This window comes from Camelus dromedarius, chromosome 17 (genome assembly GCF_036321535.1).
Source record: "Camelus dromedarius isolate mCamDro1 chromosome 17, mCamDro1.pat, whole genome shotgun sequence".
Taxonomy (NCBI): domain Eukaryota; kingdom Metazoa; phylum Chordata; class Mammalia; order Artiodactyla; family Camelidae; genus Camelus; species Camelus dromedarius.
The window spans coordinates 46,631,722-46,651,537 of record NC_087452.1 but is presented as its reverse complement, the minus strand read 5'-3'; the positions used below and the strand labels follow the sequence as shown (position 1 = coordinate 46,651,537).

Genomic DNA, 19,816 nt, shown 5'->3' with positions numbered 1-19,816 from the left:
CATTAAGGTTTTTGTGTGAACTTCACTTTTCATTTATCTTTGGTTAGTATCTACCAGGGGGATGGGTGGGCTAAATATATGTGTGTTTAACTTGATAAGAAACTGCCAAACTGTTTTCTAAAACGTTTGTACCGTTCTGAGTTCCCACCAGCAGTGAACGAGAGTTCCAATTCCACTGAACCCTTGGTGGCATTGTCTTTTCCCCCCAATGAATTCGGTCGTCCTCATAGGTATATAGTTAAGGTCCTTTTTTTAAACCTATACAACTACAAACTTAGGGATGTCGTAGGTATAGGTATGGACAGCAAGGAAGGTGCAGTGTGTAATGGAGTCATTTTTTTAAGCTACACTTTTTTTAAAGCAAAAGAGTATGACCTTTCTATTCCTTATTGAGAGCTAGGTAAAGTAAATTTAAGACTACAGTTCCCTAATCCTTGCTTGAAGACTTTTATAGAATCGAAGCTTAAAGAATTGACTCTGAACCTTGGCAACCCTGAAATCCAGCCCCTCCTATGTTCGATGGGAGTCTGTGGGGTGCTTCTTTAGAAGGGAAACCCATGAGATTCTCTATTGAAAATATCAGTGACCCCTGAGAGATAACGAAGCTTTTGTCCCCAAGGCTCCAACCTCAGTTATACTGTTATAAAATAAATAAAATAAAATAAAATAAAATAAAATATTAAAATAGAATAAAATCAAACAAAATAATAAAAATAGAATAAAATAATAAAATAGAGTAAAATAAAATAAAATAGAATAAACTAATAAAATAAAATAAAATAGAGTAAAATAAAATAAAAATACAATAAAATAAAATAAAATAATAAAATAGAATAAAATAATGAAATAAAATAAAACAAAATATAAATAGAATAAAATAACATAATAAAATAGAATAAAAATAAAATAAAACAAAATAAAATAAAATAGAATAGAATAAACGTAGCAGCTGGCTTTTGCTAAGACCAAGGCAGAGTGAAATAATGACTCCGTTATCCCTGCTACCCATTTTCCCAGTCTACTCTGACATCAGGGAAATGGTCCTTCACAGGCAGCCTGGTATCGTCTGCACGTTCTGTGCCTGGCTGCTCTAGGCTTCCCCTTACCGGCAAGACATGGAGGAAATGTGACTTCAGATCTGCCCAGGAGGTAACGCGCAGACCCCAGGGTATAGTGTAAGTAGAGACAGCGAGTCGCTGTCTTCAGTACCCTGTAACAGATCTGTCACAGCTATCCTTTGATGACCTCCAGAAGGATCATTCCTCCTCTGACTTGGGAAGCCCTGATCTTGCCCAACATCACTGAACATAATTGTTCAGTGCAGGGCCCCGGAGGGCCAGACAATTCCGTGCTTTTCACAGAGTCTACAGAGTACACACCCTAGGTCTCGCATCTCCACCAATGCCTTAACCCAGAAAATACTGCCATCCCCACCTGGACACAAATTGTCCACTTCCTTCTCTTCTCAGGGAGAAAGTATTAAGTACTTTCTTTCTTTCTTTTTTAAGCTGAGTGGTTTCTGAGGGTGGGGGCTCACGCCTAGCACAAAGTATCTAGAAATTTCCAGGAGCCAATCCTCTTTGTTGGATGAATAGATGGATGCAATTTGTGTATGTGTGACACCGGCCACCTTCATACAGCACGATGCTGCCATTCTGCCTTTCTTTCAAAGAGCGTTAGAATGGCATTGCCTTAAAAAACAATCAGACAAACAAAACAAAGAACAAAAGAACAATGCCCATGGTTTTTCTTCCCCCGTTGGTTAAACGTATTATTACACTCACCTGGCATAAGTGGCTTTGGTGCAGCCGCCCTTTAAGGTGGCTCCAAGTTGTCATTTTGCTCAGAGCGATTCATCCCCTGGTGGAATCAAAGAATGGATGCTCCTGTTCACAGCTGGTGGGAAACAGGAGGGTGGAACTCCGTCCTGCCCAGACGTGCGTGGTGGCACTGGGTTCCAGATAGGCAGGCAGCGGCTTCGTGAATCTATGAATCTTCTGTTTTGTTTTTTCTGTTTGCAGATTTTATTCTTCACCGTACAGTATCGCAACCAACCGCATGATCCCACAGACATCTGTCACGCCATTCATTGCCGCTTCCCCTGTCTCCACATACCAGGTATGTCCAGTTTACCTGCATCTCACGACAGCTCTGTCTTGCCAGTAATAGGCTCTATCAAGGCACAGGGGACACAGAATTTTTTTTAAGTCATTTTTTTCTTTAGTGTCATCGTAATGGAATCATACTCAAAACTATCAGTGTGGCCCACACTCTCCAGGGCTTGTCTGCCTGTTTCACTGAATTGTAAAAATCCACCGTGCTTTGCATCCTTCTCGCTGAGTTTCCATGGTGACGCCACTTTCCAGCCAACATCCGCCCAGATTTCTTAACACCGAGACGTCATTTTGTTTGTTGTCTGTGACTTGGGGTTAAGAGTTTCCCTCGTGGGGTCTTTTCTGCAAGCCCATTTCTGGCCCTCCCTGCAGGATACGTTACCACTGTCATCTCATTTTGTCACATTGTCCCGTGTCTCCATGAAGAACTACATGGATAAGATGGTAATCACGTGGTCCAAGAACTAGGGAAGATTCTCAAAGGGGCGCCAGTCCTTCCTCCTTCCTGCTCTTGCTTCATTCTCGGTTCCAAAGAGGCCAAAAGAGACCTCAGGGCTTCCACATGTGGAAACACGAGGAAGTCTGAGACTCAGTGTGTGTCCTCAGCCACTTAATTCTAAGTGCACAGGTGGATTGAAATTAGCCCTACTTCCCCCCGAACAGTGTTCCTTATCTTATTCCTTTGAGTTATCAAGCATATGATAGTTCTCCCTGCTTCTCTTTATCTCCTAGAGCTCTTCAAACAATTCTTCTAATTATACTTAGAACAATAACAACAAGAAACGCTTATAAATGCTACATATCGAGGGTGCCTAGGTCATTTTTTAAACCTTTGCAGAGAGCGAGCGAGAGAGAGTGTGAGTGTGGGCACGCATGCGTTTCTCGATATTGTGCACCTGCTGGCGGGGAGGCTTTACCACGGGGAGAACCATAACGTGGGTACCAATTCAGGGAGGCTTCCCCTTAATCAGTCACTACATATGTCATCTCGGGATGTCCCAACTGTCCTGAGCATCTCCCTTAAGACCATACACATTTTTGCCTTTAACTGGTCTCCCCTAGGAAGCAGATCATTTTCATTCTTTTTCTGCACTTAGATTCTTGACTCCTGTTGCAGGGGTGGTGAGTGGGATAGACTTGTGTGCATTGCATCAGAGGGTCTCAGAGCAGCTGACATCTTGACTGCCTTTCCTTGGGACCCAGGAGGCTTAAAGGCAGGTGCAATTCAGCTTTTGTCCTGCCTGGTTGTCATGTATGCTTTTGTTTTTTTGCCCCCATTTTTTCCCTAATCTTGGCCTCTGCTGCAGCCAAGACCACCCATTGAGCTCCACTGTAGAGCACTCTGGCGACATGAATCAAATGGAAAAAAAAAAAAAATCTCTCCAAAAAAGTGATTTCACTTGGGAGAGCCCAGAAATGGAATTTAACGCCAGCTCTTTTTTATCAAAAAAAAAAAGAAAGAAAGAAAGAATTAAAGCAATTTCCTATGTTTTTGATTCCTGCTTTTCACTGCCTTTTTTTTTTTTTTTTTTTAATCTAAAGTTCACTGGCATTTCATTGGTATGAGTACATTGAAAAGAGAATCTTCAGGGTACTTTATGTCACGGTCAGCTCTCAGAAGCTGACTTTGTCATTTGCCTGATGAGGGACATTGCAGAACAGTTGGCTGGCTCATAGACTCCGTTTAGTCTGCCATACTATAATTACCATGGGAGGGGAAAAAAATCACAAATTTGCTTAACTTGGGTTTAACCCAAAGCATTCCCCCAAGTTTCTGGCTGATCTCCTTAATTCTTTCCCCGACTTTTACCACTTGGATTTATTTCCAAGATGGGATCGCTTGAGAATTTGGAGTTAGAACCAATGACAGAAAAAGAGGGAGTCTTGGCAGTCATGCTAAGTAATGCCTCCTTCATTATTCGTCTGCGGATTCCTGGGGCTTGACCCCTAAAAATAGGAGGTCCCTGAAGCCTCAAACATCAACCTCAAAATAAGTCCCAAGACCCCGCCTGGCCCGTGCGGGCACGAGAGCCCGCTCTAGTGAAGTACGATTTGCTTTACATTTTGCCATGTTTCAGGGACCAAATGAATCAGGTCTGAGAATTTCCTTTCGAGCCTTAGTTTTGAGTGCCAAGTTAGCTGTCAGTCAGATGGACTCCACTTTCTTAGGACCTAGTGTGACTCCGCTGAACGCAAGAACCAAGTTCTCTCTGTGATTGCTTTGTGCTAATAAATGCTGTTTGATGCATAGGTCCAGAGTACTTCATGGATGCCTCATCCGCCATACGTTATGCAACCAACAGTAAGTGTTCTCAGTCACCTGAGGCTCAATGTTTCTATTATCCAAGTGTGAGCGATTGTAATGCGTAGAGGCTTTGGGGTGAAGCTTTCGTGCCATTCCATCCGTCTTTCAGGCAGCCTTGTTTTCCAGATAATAAAGCTGTTCCTGAAATTTTACAAAAGTATGTACAGTAGATGGACAGAGAGAGAGAGGACAAATTCTATTGGAGGAAATAGCCATCAACCTGTCAAGTTGATGTCTACCATGTCAAGTTGACGACTACCATGTCAAGTTGACGACTACCATTTGTTATGCACAGGGCATCTCTACTTCACGCGAGAACTGCGAACTCTGGGCAGTTAAATCCATGATGGAGGAAAGCCTTTCTGTTGTCTTCCTCCTCCCATCATGCCTTGTTTTCTTTGGATGCAGTTTGGTGTGCTTTGGGAACGATTTTGGGTATCATGGCCAAGTGCTGACTCAAAGCAAGAGTTGAAATAAGAAGGTATTTGTTTACTAACAGGTGGAGATACATACAGGTAGATCACAAGGTTGGTCGATTACGTTTATGGAAACTAACTAGAACCATTCTTTTCTTCTTTAGTGGAAAATTCCTTCCAAAAATATTCAAGCTCTTTTTTCGAGTAGCGGGCGTTCCCATTTGCTGGCGCAACAGAGCATCAGTCCCAAGGGGAAAATGTTACATATTCCGTTAGGGTCTAGGCTTGGTGGCTAAAGGTCCTGTTGATCCTGGTCCAGGTCTTGGAGGCTTTCCGGCTTTATAGAAGCATGACACAGAGAGATTTCAGCAGCTCATGAGAGTGTCAGGTGGGGAGATACCCCCGGCTGAAAGCTGTGTGACAGGGTCGCTGGTGCATGCTCAAATCTGTGCCTTTGTTTCTTTTTCTGACACTGTCCTTAACAAGGCTTTTGGGAGGATTGAGAGAGAGAGAGAATGTGAAAGCAATTTTTAACGTATGACGTGCTATATACCGTGTTATAATGACTAAGCCTTATTATTGAATTTATATTAGTCGTACAAAGCAGCAGTGCTACATTTGAACCCTTTTAAAAGCTAAATATCAATAAGGGAGCACATATTAAACGTCAGGGAGATAAATACACGGGACTCAAAAGATCAGAGCCCTGGTTTTCATGGTTGAGTTTTGTCCATTTTTTTAAAAAAATAAGGAACATTCTATGTTGCTCCTAATATTTTAATGGTTTGCTTTTTAATTAAAGAAAAACGTCTATGTAGCTTACTCCAGCAGACCTTCAGACCGTATTTTGCAAACCCTCCTATTTACTCTTACTTAAATACCTCAGGGGCTTTCTGAGTTCGTCCGGTCGGTTTTGTGTAAATCTTACCAACATGCAAGGAATCCAGGCTACACTTTGGTGTCCAAGTCTGTCAAGAGGTAAAATCCAGTATATGCTGCCAAGCCAACATATGGCACAGACCGAGCCAACATGGGAAAAGGGCAGAAGTCTTGCCAAGTTCTAAAGAGTAGACTTTCTGGAAGGGGACAGCTGCCTTCTGGAAAAGTAACGTGTTCCCTTGAAGAGCACTCACGCTAGCCCAGCGCTCACCCTGAAGTTAACCATCATCTCATTGTGGCCAAAAGGAACGCACGTCTGGCAAAAACCTGAGTGTGTTTTCCAGATAGCAAAGCATGGAAGATTCTATCCTTTTTCTCAAGCTGCTGAGGAGAAGGAGAGATAACTCGTATGTGTTTTTATTTCAACTGACACTGAGGACACAAGCCAAGTGCTTCATTCCCTTGTCCTCCACCCCAGCCATTTTGGGGGAGTGTTGTTTCTCATGTAGCTTCCTCCAGCAATGGGGGTGGGTGTGTGTGTGTGTGTGTGTGTGTGTGTGTGTGTGAGAGAGAGAGAGAGAGAGAGAGAGAGAGAGAGAGAGAGAGAGAGAGAGAGAGAGAGAGAGAGAGAGGGAGAGAGAGAGAGAGAGAGAGAGAGAGAGAAGTTGGCCCCTTGGCTCTTTCTTGCTCCGGCTGCTGCGCACTGATACCTTACGACTTCCTCTAGCTAGACTGTGCATCGCGTTTGAGCGTAGGTCACTCTGTTTAAGTTTAAGATGTGATGCTTGTGGTTGGGGCAGATTCCTGTAAAACAGGGGTGGCTGGGCCACCCACCACTGTGTCGTCTTCAACTTGGAAAAATGGGCTAGCCAGCGTCATGGAACCACCGAATTTGTAGCACCAGTCTTTGCCCTGTAGAAGTTTTGTTGGTTGTCTGTACTGTACACAGAACCTTTACCCAACTGGTCTTTGTTCCATCATCAGAGTAGAGGTTGGTTACATAAAGCATCCTGCGCTACTAAAACATAAAAATTCTTCAGCAATCTAAGGTGAGGGAACAGAATACCTGGAGCTGAAGAGGATGAGTGAATGACTTGACGGCTAAGGGCATGGGTTCTTGGTTAGGCTCTTTGGGAGAGGACATGCCTCCCTGGTTATAGGACTTTGGGTGATGAAACTTGCTGAGTCGCAGTTTTCTCATCTGTAATATGGACACAGAAGTACCTAAATTATTATGGTTTTTGTCCATTAAATGAAGTAAGGCTTTAAAGCTCTCAGAGTAGTCTGGCCCGACAAATAGCAAACACTGAATAAAGTTATTATCAGTTATATGAGGAGATAACGATGCATGATGCTTTAAATGAGCCCAGTTATGCAAAATGAGTGTCGGTGAGGGAAGAAAGGTGAGAATTAGCAGTGATCACCCATTTCTCCCACATCCACACTGCTGACTCAGCACACTCTGCTAACCAGCTTGGTGGAGATAGCCTCTCAGACTATAAATAAGATAAATTGCTTAGATTGGTACTTATGTCATTTATTGACTAAGTCTTTCAACACCTCCTAATGAAAAAATATAGAATAAAAATAATGAAAGTAAAAAATAAGGGTCCACAGGGTACCTCTTTGATGTCCGTAACGGGAACCTACTTTATAAATAAATTCAAGCTGTCAGTAGCTACACATCTCCAGTATGTTGCCCATAAGAGTGATCTGCTTAAACGTCTGTCTTTTCTCGTGTTTTCTCTTCCATTACCTTGAGCAAATCGCACACGTAAGATCTGGTGTAGAGGTCTGCCCCCCCCCACCACCACCACTGTGAGCGCACCCCGACCCTGCACTGCAGCCAGAACCCTGGGAATCTCACTCAGGTTTGACTCAAGGGCTTGAGGGTCTCAAGCAGGCTTGGCTCTGAAGAGGAAACAGTACGTTCAGGGAAGTCTCAGAGCGCGGTGCCTCTGGTCTGGGCTGCGGTGGACCAGCGGTCCAGCTGGAGGGGTGATGATGGATAAGAGAGAAACGAAATGAGGGAGAGAAGGAAGGGGAGGAGTAAAAAGATGGGAGGAAAACAAAGCCCAGCTGGGCTGTTTAGCTTTGCTGCTTTGGAGATTTACATTTCTCAGTTGTGTGCAGCGCACTTTTTTGTAAACCTAGAAGATGAAGGGGTTTTTTCAGTATGAAGGAAGAGGGGATAGAAGTCGCCTGGCCCAGGTCAGAACTATAGTACGAGGAGTTTGTGCAAGGGATCTGTTCCCCGTCCATGCAATCGGGTATGCGTTGCAGCTTCTCAGCGCAGGGTTCTGTCCTAAACCAGGAAATCTTGCCACGATACCGACAGGGTTTTAATAGATGATGGATTGCACTAAATATCTAGTCTGCGTGATGGCTTGTCCGACTGGAATGTCACGCGGATGCACGATTGAAATCCCTGTGTTGCGCTACATCGGCTGTTTTGTTAAATCAGTGCTGCCAGGGAGCAAAGATGAGGGTTCCCAGGCAGCGGCATCGTTCATGTCTCTTAAATTTTCTGTAGGCTCATTTGAATCATAAGTCTTCCATTCTTCACTGTGGTTGGCATTATTTCGTGTCAAGGAGAAAGGTCAGCTTTTATTTTTACTTCATTACAGATTAGGTTAGGTTAGGTTAGCTAACTACAATTTTCTAAGAAATTGCAAGATGGTCTTTTTGAATCATCGGCTGCTCTGTTGCCGTGCGTGGCGAAATTACGGCTTCTATGCTTAATAAGCCTTGCATTTACAGCTAAGGGGTAAAGGTAAAGTTTCTGTCTACAACCAAGGGGAAAAATTCAAGAAAGCTACAGACTATTCGATGTGGTCTTTCTTGACCTGCAAACAGGTGAGGCCAAAGGCTTAATTTTAGGGGCCGCACCCTCCAAATCTGCAGGCGTGTTTTCTCTAAAAGCACATCACCCATTTGGAAAGAACACCTTAAACCATTCGAATTCTGTTCAGAAAGCAAAATTTTCAGATACTACCCTTTGATGCCGACAACTGAGCTGAGCAAAAATTCTTAACCCTCAGAGTTTCATTGTCAAAGTCCCCAAGTCAAAATGTGGTTTACTAAGTAAGGAGTTGACCTGGGGGATGGAGGTCTGCAGATCAAATCTTTTTTTGAGTCACCGGCAAACACACAACAATGACTCTAACCCACATATACTTTTTCTAGCATTAGAGAAATCGAAAAAAAAAAAAAAAAGTGTGAGAATGAACTTGCGAGGATACAACTTCGTTCGAGTGTCACTTCCCTGTAAACACAGTCCTGGGGTAAATCAGTACAAACACGACGGCTTCCACAGGAAGTCTCTCTGACACCTTACCTACTTGTAATGTGAGCTTCACCGTCATTTGATGTGACTTCAAAATTCTACAGTAATTTTTTCAAAAATCACCTAAAATGTAGGATAGCTCTACCCAAGTTATATTGCAGTTGGCTTTATTTCTCCCCAGCTGCAAATTCTAGATGTCCTTGCCTATGAGGCACACAGAGATCTCTGTCAGCTCTTTTTGGCCCACACTTCATAACATGCCAGTATATAAATGCACCAAGAGGTATTTAACCAATTTTCGATTCATAGCCTTTATGTTTAAGGCTTGTTTAGACGTAAGACTGTAATACCGAGCATTTGTGAGAAAGTGTGTGTCTGATAAATGACTGGTACAAAGGTACGTGTGTTCTGAAATTTGATCCACATTGTTGTCAAACTGCACTTGAAGTGAGAGTGTTCACTTCCCCCCAGGCCTCAGTTAACACAGGGGCCATCCCAAGTCGCAAACAGTGGGTGAATGGGACAAACAGTGAATAGTATCTGACTGACTACGCTTCAGTTCTCTGAGTCCTAGAGATGTGGAGCTTCTTTCTAGATGTTCATTGACTAATTTTACTTCCTTTTTCTCTGAGCTCCAAGGTCATTTGTTTTGTGTCTTTTTCTTTTGGGGAGTATTAATTTTTTCGTCTTATTTTTAAAGGATCTGGTTAGTTTGTAAGTTAACATGGTCAGAGATAAACTAGACATTTTCTCTGTTTACCTGGAATTTAATTTTATGAGGTTCATCAGGCAGAACTTTAGTGCTTAATATTATGTCTTTAGCGTTTATCGGTTTTTCCTTCTAGAGGAAACTTTTTCTATAAAGAGCCAAACAATAATTTAGTTTTCGTTTTGTGAGCCAGATGGTGTCGGTCACACCTACTCTGTCCTGTGGTTGTGGTGTGGATTTTGCGCGGCTGAGTTCCAATAAAACTTTATTTACAAAAAGCAGTGAGGGCCACCTTTAGCTCAGTCTGTGTTTTGCCAGCCCCCACTTTAAAGCATCTGGACTCTGTGCAAAATAACCTTACTGACTAGAAGATGTAAAACACCATGTGTTTCATTATTGTGATTATAAGTACATTCTATTTTAAAGTTTTGTTACTTTTGGAGTTAATTTTTTTTACCGTAGGACGAGACTGTGAACCAACTTTTTACCTAAACGGGTAACCAGTTGTCGTAACAAACATAACTGTATAAATCATCTCTAATTTCTCCACTGTTATAAAATTTTATGCCAATTTTCATCGTAGGATAAATCTCCTTATATCTTTGGGTCTATTTCTGGACCCTATTCAGTTAATTTTTTTGACTGTTACTCTATTATTTTAATTACTATCACTTTATAACACCACATTTACCTAGCATTATATTAATGTCCCCAACATTACTTTTCTTGTTTCTCCAGAATGTTTCAAACTATTTTTTTGTTTCTCAAGAATTTTTCTGGCTATTTTGCATTTGCAGATTACATCAATAGCTGTTTGTCAGGTTAAAAAAAAAAATCCACTCCCATTTTGATTGGGATCACCTTCAATTTATATATTAGCCTAGGGGACACTTAAGGATATCACATATTTACAACATTAACTTTTCTATCTAAGAAAAAAATAACGTGTTTCCATTTGCTCAAGAAATATTTGTTTCAATTCTATTGAAGTATGATTGACAAAATTGTAAGATACTTCAGGTGTACATCATGGTGATTTGAAATAGGCATATGTTTTGAAAGGATTCCCACTATCTCATTAGTTATTCACGTTTTCCTCACCTCCCGTATCTCATATACTTATCTTCTTCATGAGAACGTTTAAGTTCTACTGTCTTAGCAAATTTCAGTTATTCAATATGGCGTTATCAACTGTAGTCACCATGATTTCCATTAGCTTCTCAGATTTTATGTAGCTTATAACTGAAGATGTGTACCCTTTAAGCAACTTGAGCTATTTTCTTCACCTGCCCACCCCTAGCCCTTAGAAACCACTCTACTCTGTTTCTAGGGTTTAACCTGTTTTTTCTTTCCCTAGATTCCGTATATAAGTGATGGCATGTAGTGTTTGTCTTTCTCTGTCTACCTTATTTCATTTAGCGTAATGATCAAGATTGTTGTCGCAAATGGTGGAATTTCCTTCTTTTTGTGGCTGAATAATATCCCTCTCCTACGCACACACATACACACACCCTCACTTCCTGGTTCCATGCATCTGCTGATGGAGACTTACAATGTTGTGTGTCTTGGCTATCATGAAAAATTCTGCAGTGAACGTGGGGCTGTAGCTGTCTCTTCAATGCCCTGTCGTTTCCTTTAGATACGTGCCCAGAAGTGAAATAGCTGGAATATGTGTTAGTTCTGTTTTTAATCGTTTTGAGAAACCTCCATACTGCGTTTTGTCATGGCTTCACCAGTTGAATTCCGTCCAACAATGAACTAGGGTTCACTTGTCTCTACGTCCTCACCAACTCTTATAATTTCTCGTCTTTTTGATGACAGCCCATCCTGACAGCTGTGAGGTGACATCTCATTGTGGTTTTGATTTGCAGCTCGGCGATGATTAATAATTAATGATTAATGATCTGTGTCTGTTGGCTATTGGTATGTCATCTTGGGAAAAATGTGTATTCAAGTCCTCTGCCCATTTTTCAAACTGGGTGATTTTGTTCTTATATCCTATTGAGTTGTATGAGTTCTTTATACATTTTGCATATTAATACCTTCTCAGATTTTTTTCTCCCATTTCATGAGTGGTCTTTTCATGGGGTTGATGGTTTCCTTGGCTGTGCAGAAGCATTTTAGTTGGATTGTAGTCCCATTTGTTTTGGTTTTGCTTCTGTTGCCTTTGCTTTTTGTGGTGTCAAATCCAGAAAACCATTGCCAAGACTAATGTCAAGGAGTTTACCGTCTGTGTTTTCCTCTAGGAGTTTTATGGTTTCAGCTCTTATGTTCAAGTCTTCAGTCCATCTTTGGAATGGTGTAAGGTAGGGACCGTTTTATTCTCGTCCATGTGGCTGTCCAGTTTTCCCAGCACCACTTATACAGAGGCTGTGTTTTTTCCCCCTGTATATTCTTGGCTTCTTTGTTATTGATTAACTGAGTGTGTGTAAGTGGATTTATTGGGCTCTCTATTCTGTTTCATTGATCTATGTGTCTGTTTTTATTATTTATTGAAGTACAGTCAGTAGCAGTGTGTCAGTCTCAGGTGTACAGCACAATGTTCCAGTCATGCATATACATACATATATTCGTCGTTATATTCTTTTCCATTAAACGTTATTACAAGATATTGAACATAGGTCCCTGTGCTCTACAGAAGAAACTTCTGAAAAAAAAAGTCTATATATGTATATAGTGGCTAACATTTGTAAATCTCAAACTCCCAAATTTACCCCGTCCCACCCCCTTTCCCCACAAACCATTACTCTTTACTATGTGAGTCTATTTTGTAGATGAGTTCATAGTGTCCTTTTAATTTTTTTTTTTTAGATTCCACATATGAGTGATATCATATGGTATTTTTCTCTCTCTTTCTGGCTCACTTCACTCAGATTGGCTGTTGCATATAGTGCTGCTGTGAACATTGGGGTGCACGTAGCTTGTCGCATTCCGGGATATATGCCCAGAAGTGGGATTGCTGGATCGCTGTGTGTCTGTTTTTAAACCAATATCCTATCTTTTGATTACTTTAGTTTTGTAATACAGTTTGAAATCAGGAAGTGTGATGCCTCTAGCAAAGCTTTCTCAAGATAGCTTTGGCTGTTTGGGGACATTTGTGGCTCCACACTAATTTTAGAACTGTTTGTTCTATTGATACATTCTCTGACAAAGTATCTATGAACAGTTAAGGACTGGGAAGAACCAGGACATGAATAACGAACTTAAAGGATGGATGGGGTTTATGGAGTTGAAGGAAAAGAGGGCATTCTGGGTGAGTATAACCCCCAAAAGGTACTAAGATAGTCTTCAAGGGGCAGAGGGGCAAGTAGCCTCCAACAGATGAAATGTTTGTGCTGGGGAATAAGGGAAGGATTTGGTTGGAAGGATAAATTGTGGTCTATTGAATGCCACAATGTTTGTTTATCAAATCTGGCACGCTTTCCTACACATTTTTTATTAAGTTGGTGGGCCCAACACTATTGTCTAGAATTTGGGTTTACTTTGGAAAATATAAACTAGAAAGGCCAAATTATGTCACTGATGTGTATGAGAATGTCGTAATGTCCAGTGGTGTCACGGATGAATCCGTCATGGGCAAAACCTTAAAATCTGGCTGCACTGGGACAATGTCATCATGCGCAGCCTCTTTTTTATACCCACGGAAATAGTTTTGGAGGTAAGGTTCTTCTTTCAAGTAGAACACGGCAGCGGCGAGGGTAAGTGGTGAATCTGCAATGATTAGAAATGCGAATGTGTGCATATCGCCGGCGTGGGGTTTGTTATTTTGCTATATGGACCTTTAAAAAGTAGCGCTAAGGCAAGGACTAGTGTATCACATTTGTAGAGCGGAAGCCACGTCGTTCTGAACGTAAGACTGAACGTAAGACTGACACAGCTGTGAAGAGGAAGAGTTCCGATCGTACATCACCTCCAGCGTGTCCTTGAATAGTACGTAGAGCTTCTTCACCGCTGTGCCATCGGTAAACCAGAATCTGCTAGTTCAGTTGACTGCATTACATCCTGAATACCTATTTAGATACTTAACACTGTAGCCAATGTTTACACGAGATTTCATGACTCTTAGTATGCTCATCTAGTAAAGCCTTAAAAGCCTTACTTTCTAAGGATTATCTCTGTAGAGAAAGCGAGTATGCAGATAAAATAAAACCCAAGTCAGACTTTCTGGAAAACAGCAAGTTACCATGGCAACACAATCATATAGAAACAGGATAAGTAACTTTTATTTTATAAATGTTGTCAGGGCAACGGAAGCTACGTAGGCAATCAATGGACGTATCTGCTCTTCCGTAGCATGCTGGAATGCCCGTTTGTCTCTGACACTTTGAGTTACAAAAAGTATGTGGATGTTCATTAAACAAATGATAATGAATGAATTCAAATACCAAGGGTATTCCTAAATATTTAAAAGATACTAGTCACTGTTTCGTGCCTGTCAGAATGTCATGGGGACGTTTAATGTGCTTTAAAGCTTCACTTTTGCTGGGTTAGCCCTGGAGAACCTAATTCTTTCTACCTAGGTGCTAAATTTAGGATTATGGTCAATGGTGTTGACTAGCTTGGGTCTTCTTAGGCAGATAACTAGAGAAGTACCAAAGCGTGAGAGGGGATAGAATATATATAAGTCATACATGATCTAATCAGTTATGCTTTGAAAAAAAAAAGACATTATTATAGCTTCAGCCACAAATGTAAGAACTTCTACAAGTTAGAGTAATATTTTTACAAATACTGGTACAGTGCCTTCAAACTGTCCTACTGGGTAAAAGGACTATTTACCAAAGGTAGGACTTGAATTTACATTTTCGCCCTATTTTATTATAATTTGCTTCTCTCTTCATCAAACACCCTGTCCGGAAACAAATGCTCATATTGAGCTGTGGGTAATGGGGAAAGAACAGAATTGGTAAAGAAGGTGGCATAACTCATTGTGCCAAGGAGTAAACACAGGTAGGTAAACAGAGGAGGTACCTCCTGAACTTGGTTTTGAAAATAGTTTTTCAGGCACAAGGTTGGATGGCAGGCAGAAAGTCTGTTCGAGGCAGACACACCAGGTGGAGCCAAGGCTTTGGTCTATACATCACATGTTGCATTGGGTGAGCATCTGAGAGGGCAAGGACACCTGTCATTGGTGCCTCTAATGCCCCGTCTGACCTGAGCCTGGCTTTGGTGTTACTTTCAACAGGTGTGAAAAGATGTCACTTAATCTTCTAGACATCTGCTCACATCTCTGGGCAAACCTAACGCCAGATGCGCCCCTTCGTGAGCTCTGCACGCAATGTTACTAATATCACTTGGCTGTCATAAAATAATTACTGCACTTCATGCACGTTGGTAACGTAACTCAGGCCCAGTTCTCTGAGAGTAGTACTTAGTGTCTCACATGTGACAGTCTGGTAAGTTGTTCAGATGATGATGTGAGAGGGCTGGCACTCAGAAAAAAATAGCACAACTTTCTATGTCTCCAGGAGGTGATGTTTTGCTCCTTGTGGTTTGTTTTCCTGCAGTGAAATCACTTGGTGAGGAGCATTTTCCAACACCACCATCGTACAATACAAAAATCTTAAAGTGTCCTCTTAGGAATATTTTTCACAGGGATGTTATTATTCACACTAAAAAAACAACTTAACCTGGGTATTCTGACAAAATACATAGTATGTAGATGGATTGATGCACGTGTCAGTATACAGGTCAGAGAAAGAAAGAAGAGGGGAAGAAAGGTAGGTGAATGGATGGGTAGGTACAAGCATTCATAGACAGATGGATGGAAGGGTGGGTGGCCAGAGGAATGGAGAGGTAAGAAGACAGATAGGTGGGTGGGTGAGTATATCAGATCGATAGGTGGGTGGGTTCACAGATAGATGGGTCAGTAGGTATATGGTGAAGAAGGCAGAAAGAAAGAGGTGGGTGGCCAGAGGAATGGAGAGGTAAGTAGGTTAAAAGACAGATGGGTGGATGGATGGTGAGGAAGGAAGGAGAGAAAGAAGGATGGGTAGGGAGGTAGATGGTGGACGTCTTACCGTGTCCAAGCACGTTCTGCTCGCTGCATGCCAGGCAGGTGATTTGGGAGACAAGGTTTTTGGGCAAGAAATAGGAACTTTATTCTGCCCTCTTCTCTGGTTGAGGTCTTTCTGAATAATGGCCTGGAGACCCATCTTCTCCAAGTCAGAATTCAGGCCCCTGTGAAATTCCAACAAAACAAATGTTATTTTCTATTCTGCAACTTGTTATCTTTATGTGAGTGCAAAAGTGTTAATATCCTTTAAGGGCAGAGTCTTGAGAACAGGCTCTCGGCAACCTTGTTTTACAAAAGGTACAGAGCCAGCATGACTAAGCCTAGAAAACAGGGCACAGGGTTAGAGCCAAAGGAACAGATCTAACATGGAGTCAGATTCGTTCTTTTCTATTATAGATGGATGGGTAGGTTGATAAGATTTAGATGTACAAAGATAAGTATATTATTCTGGGGCATTTGACTAGTGCTTTTTTCCCCACTGGAGTATAATTTTACTATTTGAGAGGTTATCACATGTAATTCACAATAGCTTTCCCTTTCCCTTTCCATGTAATTCCTTGCATTACTCAAGTTCTAATTAAATATGTGTTGATAGACTACACTTCCTAGGCTATTTCCGCATTGGCAAATATTAAGACACTGCAAGCATCCAGCTTCTGTTAGACAAGGACTTGAAATTCAAGCCTGACATTTAAGGGCAGTTGAGGCTGATACCAAATTTGTCTCTGTCTACTGGATTATTAAATCTTGTCACTGACGATCCAACCTAGGGAAAAATTCTTTTGTGTTCCTAAGGTAGAATTCACAGTGCTTTTCAGTTATAGATGAGCTCAGGCAGACAAACTGCGTTATTCACCTGGTGTATTTGTTCCCTCCTCTCTCTCCCACTTTCTGGGAAATTTGGAAAGGCTTTGGCAGGATGGTGTTTGTCCACTGTGAACCTCAGAATGCAGTGTTTGCGGTATGTTTATGCAATTGTTGGCCATGACTGATCATTATTGGCAAAGGCTATATGTGTGTATATATACCCATCGTCTTTTCCTTCTTAAAAAGCTGAAAAAGTAGCATCCTTTACTTTCACTGTGATGTAGGCAGTTTTCTCAGACCGTATAAAAACACATTTGGGAAACTTTTGTACAGTTTGACAGCTGAACAAGTTTAGTTCCTCTACTTCCTGTGACCTAATTTTCTACCAGCAAATCGCTTTCCTTTGATACTGATACTTGAATAAAAAACAGATCGCCCCCTTCATCCTCAAGGAGCGTGAGTAAGAAGGGTTTCTACCTTGCCTACTCTTAGAACTAAAGACATGCTCAGAAAGACCGTTCGGCAAAAAGGAACCCACGTCAGACAGACAGCAGAGGAAAGAAGTGTTTTAAAACCTGAAGCTGTCTCTGAGTTGAGTTGTTTACTGGACTGGAGTATTTTAGAAGCCAAGGTCAAATGGTTAAAAAGAAAAAACAAAAGGATTCTGTTGATTCATTCTCTGATAAAAGGAAATAAATCAGCGGCCAGGGAGAACTTTTCTTTTTGCTGCTATATTCTGGGGGGAAAAAAGCATAATGGTCTAATGTTATCTCCCAACCTCATGCCTTAGATAGCAGTTTTACATGCAGAGATAATAAGTAATGGTCATTGATTTGATTAACTCTCAACAAAAGACAAGCAAATGTTAATACTTTCAATTTTGTGATGAAATGTCTAGAGATGCTAAATTGAGATTCTTTGGAGATACGGTTCTCATGATCTAGCCTGATAAAACCACACCACTTAGTAAATCTAATTAGTCAGAATTGGTCTTTCAAACTACCTTCATTTCACCCAGGATTTTATGAAAATGATACCACATCTGACAGCGTATCTTTCAGATAAAGGCTGTTCCTCCTCCTCTCCGAAGGAGGCTGCAAGGTTGTGGTTTGGGCCAGAAGTCTCCCCAACATCTTTCAGAGGAGCCTGAACATGTGCTCAAGTGCGATCCTGGGGTTCTGTTTCCTGCAGTGTTTGAGAAGCCTGTTTCCCCTCAAATATTGATGGAACGTGGGAGGAAAATTGGCTCCGTCATCATTACTCAGTGGCTCATGAAATATGCATGATCTGTAGCGGTACTAGGGCCTTACTGTGTTGCCAAATGAGTCGAGTGTAAAATGTAGTAAACTGAACCAACAGAATAGAATTATTGATGCGTAGCTTAATGATCTGGCTGAAGCCAAGTCAGGTCATTGTATCTTACAGTAATTCTTCAAGTTCAGCGGACTCTGAAAACCACACTTGAGAAGTGACATCAAAACCAGATCGTCAGCAGAGAAAACAAACCTTACCTTCCAGCTGGCATCGCATTGTTTACATAGAATATCTTTTTTTTTTTTTTAATGAGCATGATGCTTGTCCATTTCTACACCACTTAACAGAAGTGTCACTCCATTGGACATCGCGGAAGTTAGGGACAAGCTGGGGAATCTGAAAGCACATTGCAAGGAAGAGGATAAATCCATGCACATGTTAAAAAGGATATTGTGTTCCTGGCTTTTTAATTCTCATTCAGCACAAAGGAAATCAGCTTAATTATCAACGTTGAGCTCTGAACAGTAATCTGATAAAGTCTATTCAGAAGAGAGTTACCCTGAAAGGGTTTTTAATCAATACACATTAGAACCATTTCTGCATAACAGTGGTGTATATTAAAAATCGATTCTTACTTTCCTACGAAGCCTTTTCTCTCTTCTGTCTTGTAGCTCAGGGATTTTCAGTCAATACTAAAAAATCATTATAATGCTAAGTTTGTGTTACACTACACGCATAAATCCTTAGCTGCTCATGTCACATTCCAAAATTATTTCTCTAACTTTCTGAGATGCATATACGATGTTTACTTCAAGGAATAGTTTGTATTATACCTGGCATGAACCGATGGATGGATACCACATATATATTTCTGTCCACATCTGCTGACGTCCATTGTAGCCAGTATTTTCAAAGGCACTGACCTACACATAAAATACAAAGATGTTTATATGAGCATGTTCAAAGTCACACTTACAACACTGTTGGCATTTATGGTATAAACCAGGAGGAGATGGAAGAGAGAAATTGAGGAAAAGAAATAAAGAAGATACGGGAGACTGCACAGGTCAAATTTAACCCTAGCTGATTTCAGGCTAGATGGCTAGGTAGGAGGCGATGTCCTTAAGTTGAATTAGTATGTGTAAGAGAATGAATAAATTCCAGATCAGGGTCATACAGTTCTTTTAGGGCATGCTGAATTAGGTAAGATTTTCAGTACATAGCTTCAAACACACTTCTGGCACACGAAAGTGGCAGGGAAAGACTTGAGAGTCACCCATTCCCTTTGCAGAGAAGAGATGGGCTTTCTAGCCAATCCATTTATTTTCCACTAGTAATCACCTTGCTTGATCTATGCAATAGCTCTTAGACTTAAGAATATGAAATAAGACGCATATGATGACATTATATGTAGGGTCCTACTCTACTGTGCTCTAAGTCAAATGCTTGCTTATGCCCCTTGCAAACAAGATTGTTTAGCAACCTATAGTTTAGCTTACACCTGTATTTTTAAGGCTAATTATGCATTTTTTAATTGAAGTATAGTCAGTTACAATGTGTCAATTGCTGATGTACAGCTTCGTGTCCCAGTCGTGCGTATATATACATATATTCATCTTCATAGTCTTTACATGAAACTTTACATAAGTGATATGGACACCACCACGTAAATCACAAGGGCCCGGTCACCTGATCATGTCCATGTGTATTACACGTGACCAGGCGTATGACGAGAAATGTTCTGGCTGGCCAAATTTCTTCTTACAACTGTCCTAGAAAATGAAGCAAACTCTCACAATATTGATTTCCTAGCAGCCCAAATTACAGAAGAAGGAAAGTCCTGCTTTTACTTACATTCCTCTACTTTCTAAGATTTCTCCTCTCCTTCCCTCTCTCACAGTTTCCTTTTGGTCTTACCAGTGTTCAATTCATTAGATGATTTACTAAATCTGACCCCACTTTTAAGGTGTATCTTTGCTTCTTGAGGTTATTAAGTTAGATAAACTCCAGTGAGTATCCATTAGACAGCA

The 19,816-nt window shown here is 41.1% G+C and overlaps 1 protein-coding gene across 4 annotated transcripts in view; it reads left to right on the top strand.

Moving 5' to 3' along the window:
• The window catches only part of RBMS3 (RNA binding motif single stranded interacting protein 3), a 919,284-nt gene that overhangs the window by 812,652 nt on the left and 86,816 nt on the right, over positions 1 to 19,816 (top strand). For all 4 annotated transcript variants that reach the window (XM_031469805.2, XM_031469816.2, XM_064496809.1 and 1 more), the window contains 2 exons: positions 2,022 to 2,118; positions 4,366 to 4,416. In XM_031469805.2, coding sequence (XP_031325665.2) covers positions 2,022 to 2,118; positions 4,366 to 4,416 — 148 coding nt within the window. The remainder of the gene's footprint in view (positions 1 to 2,021; positions 2,119 to 4,365; positions 4,417 to 19,816) is intronic.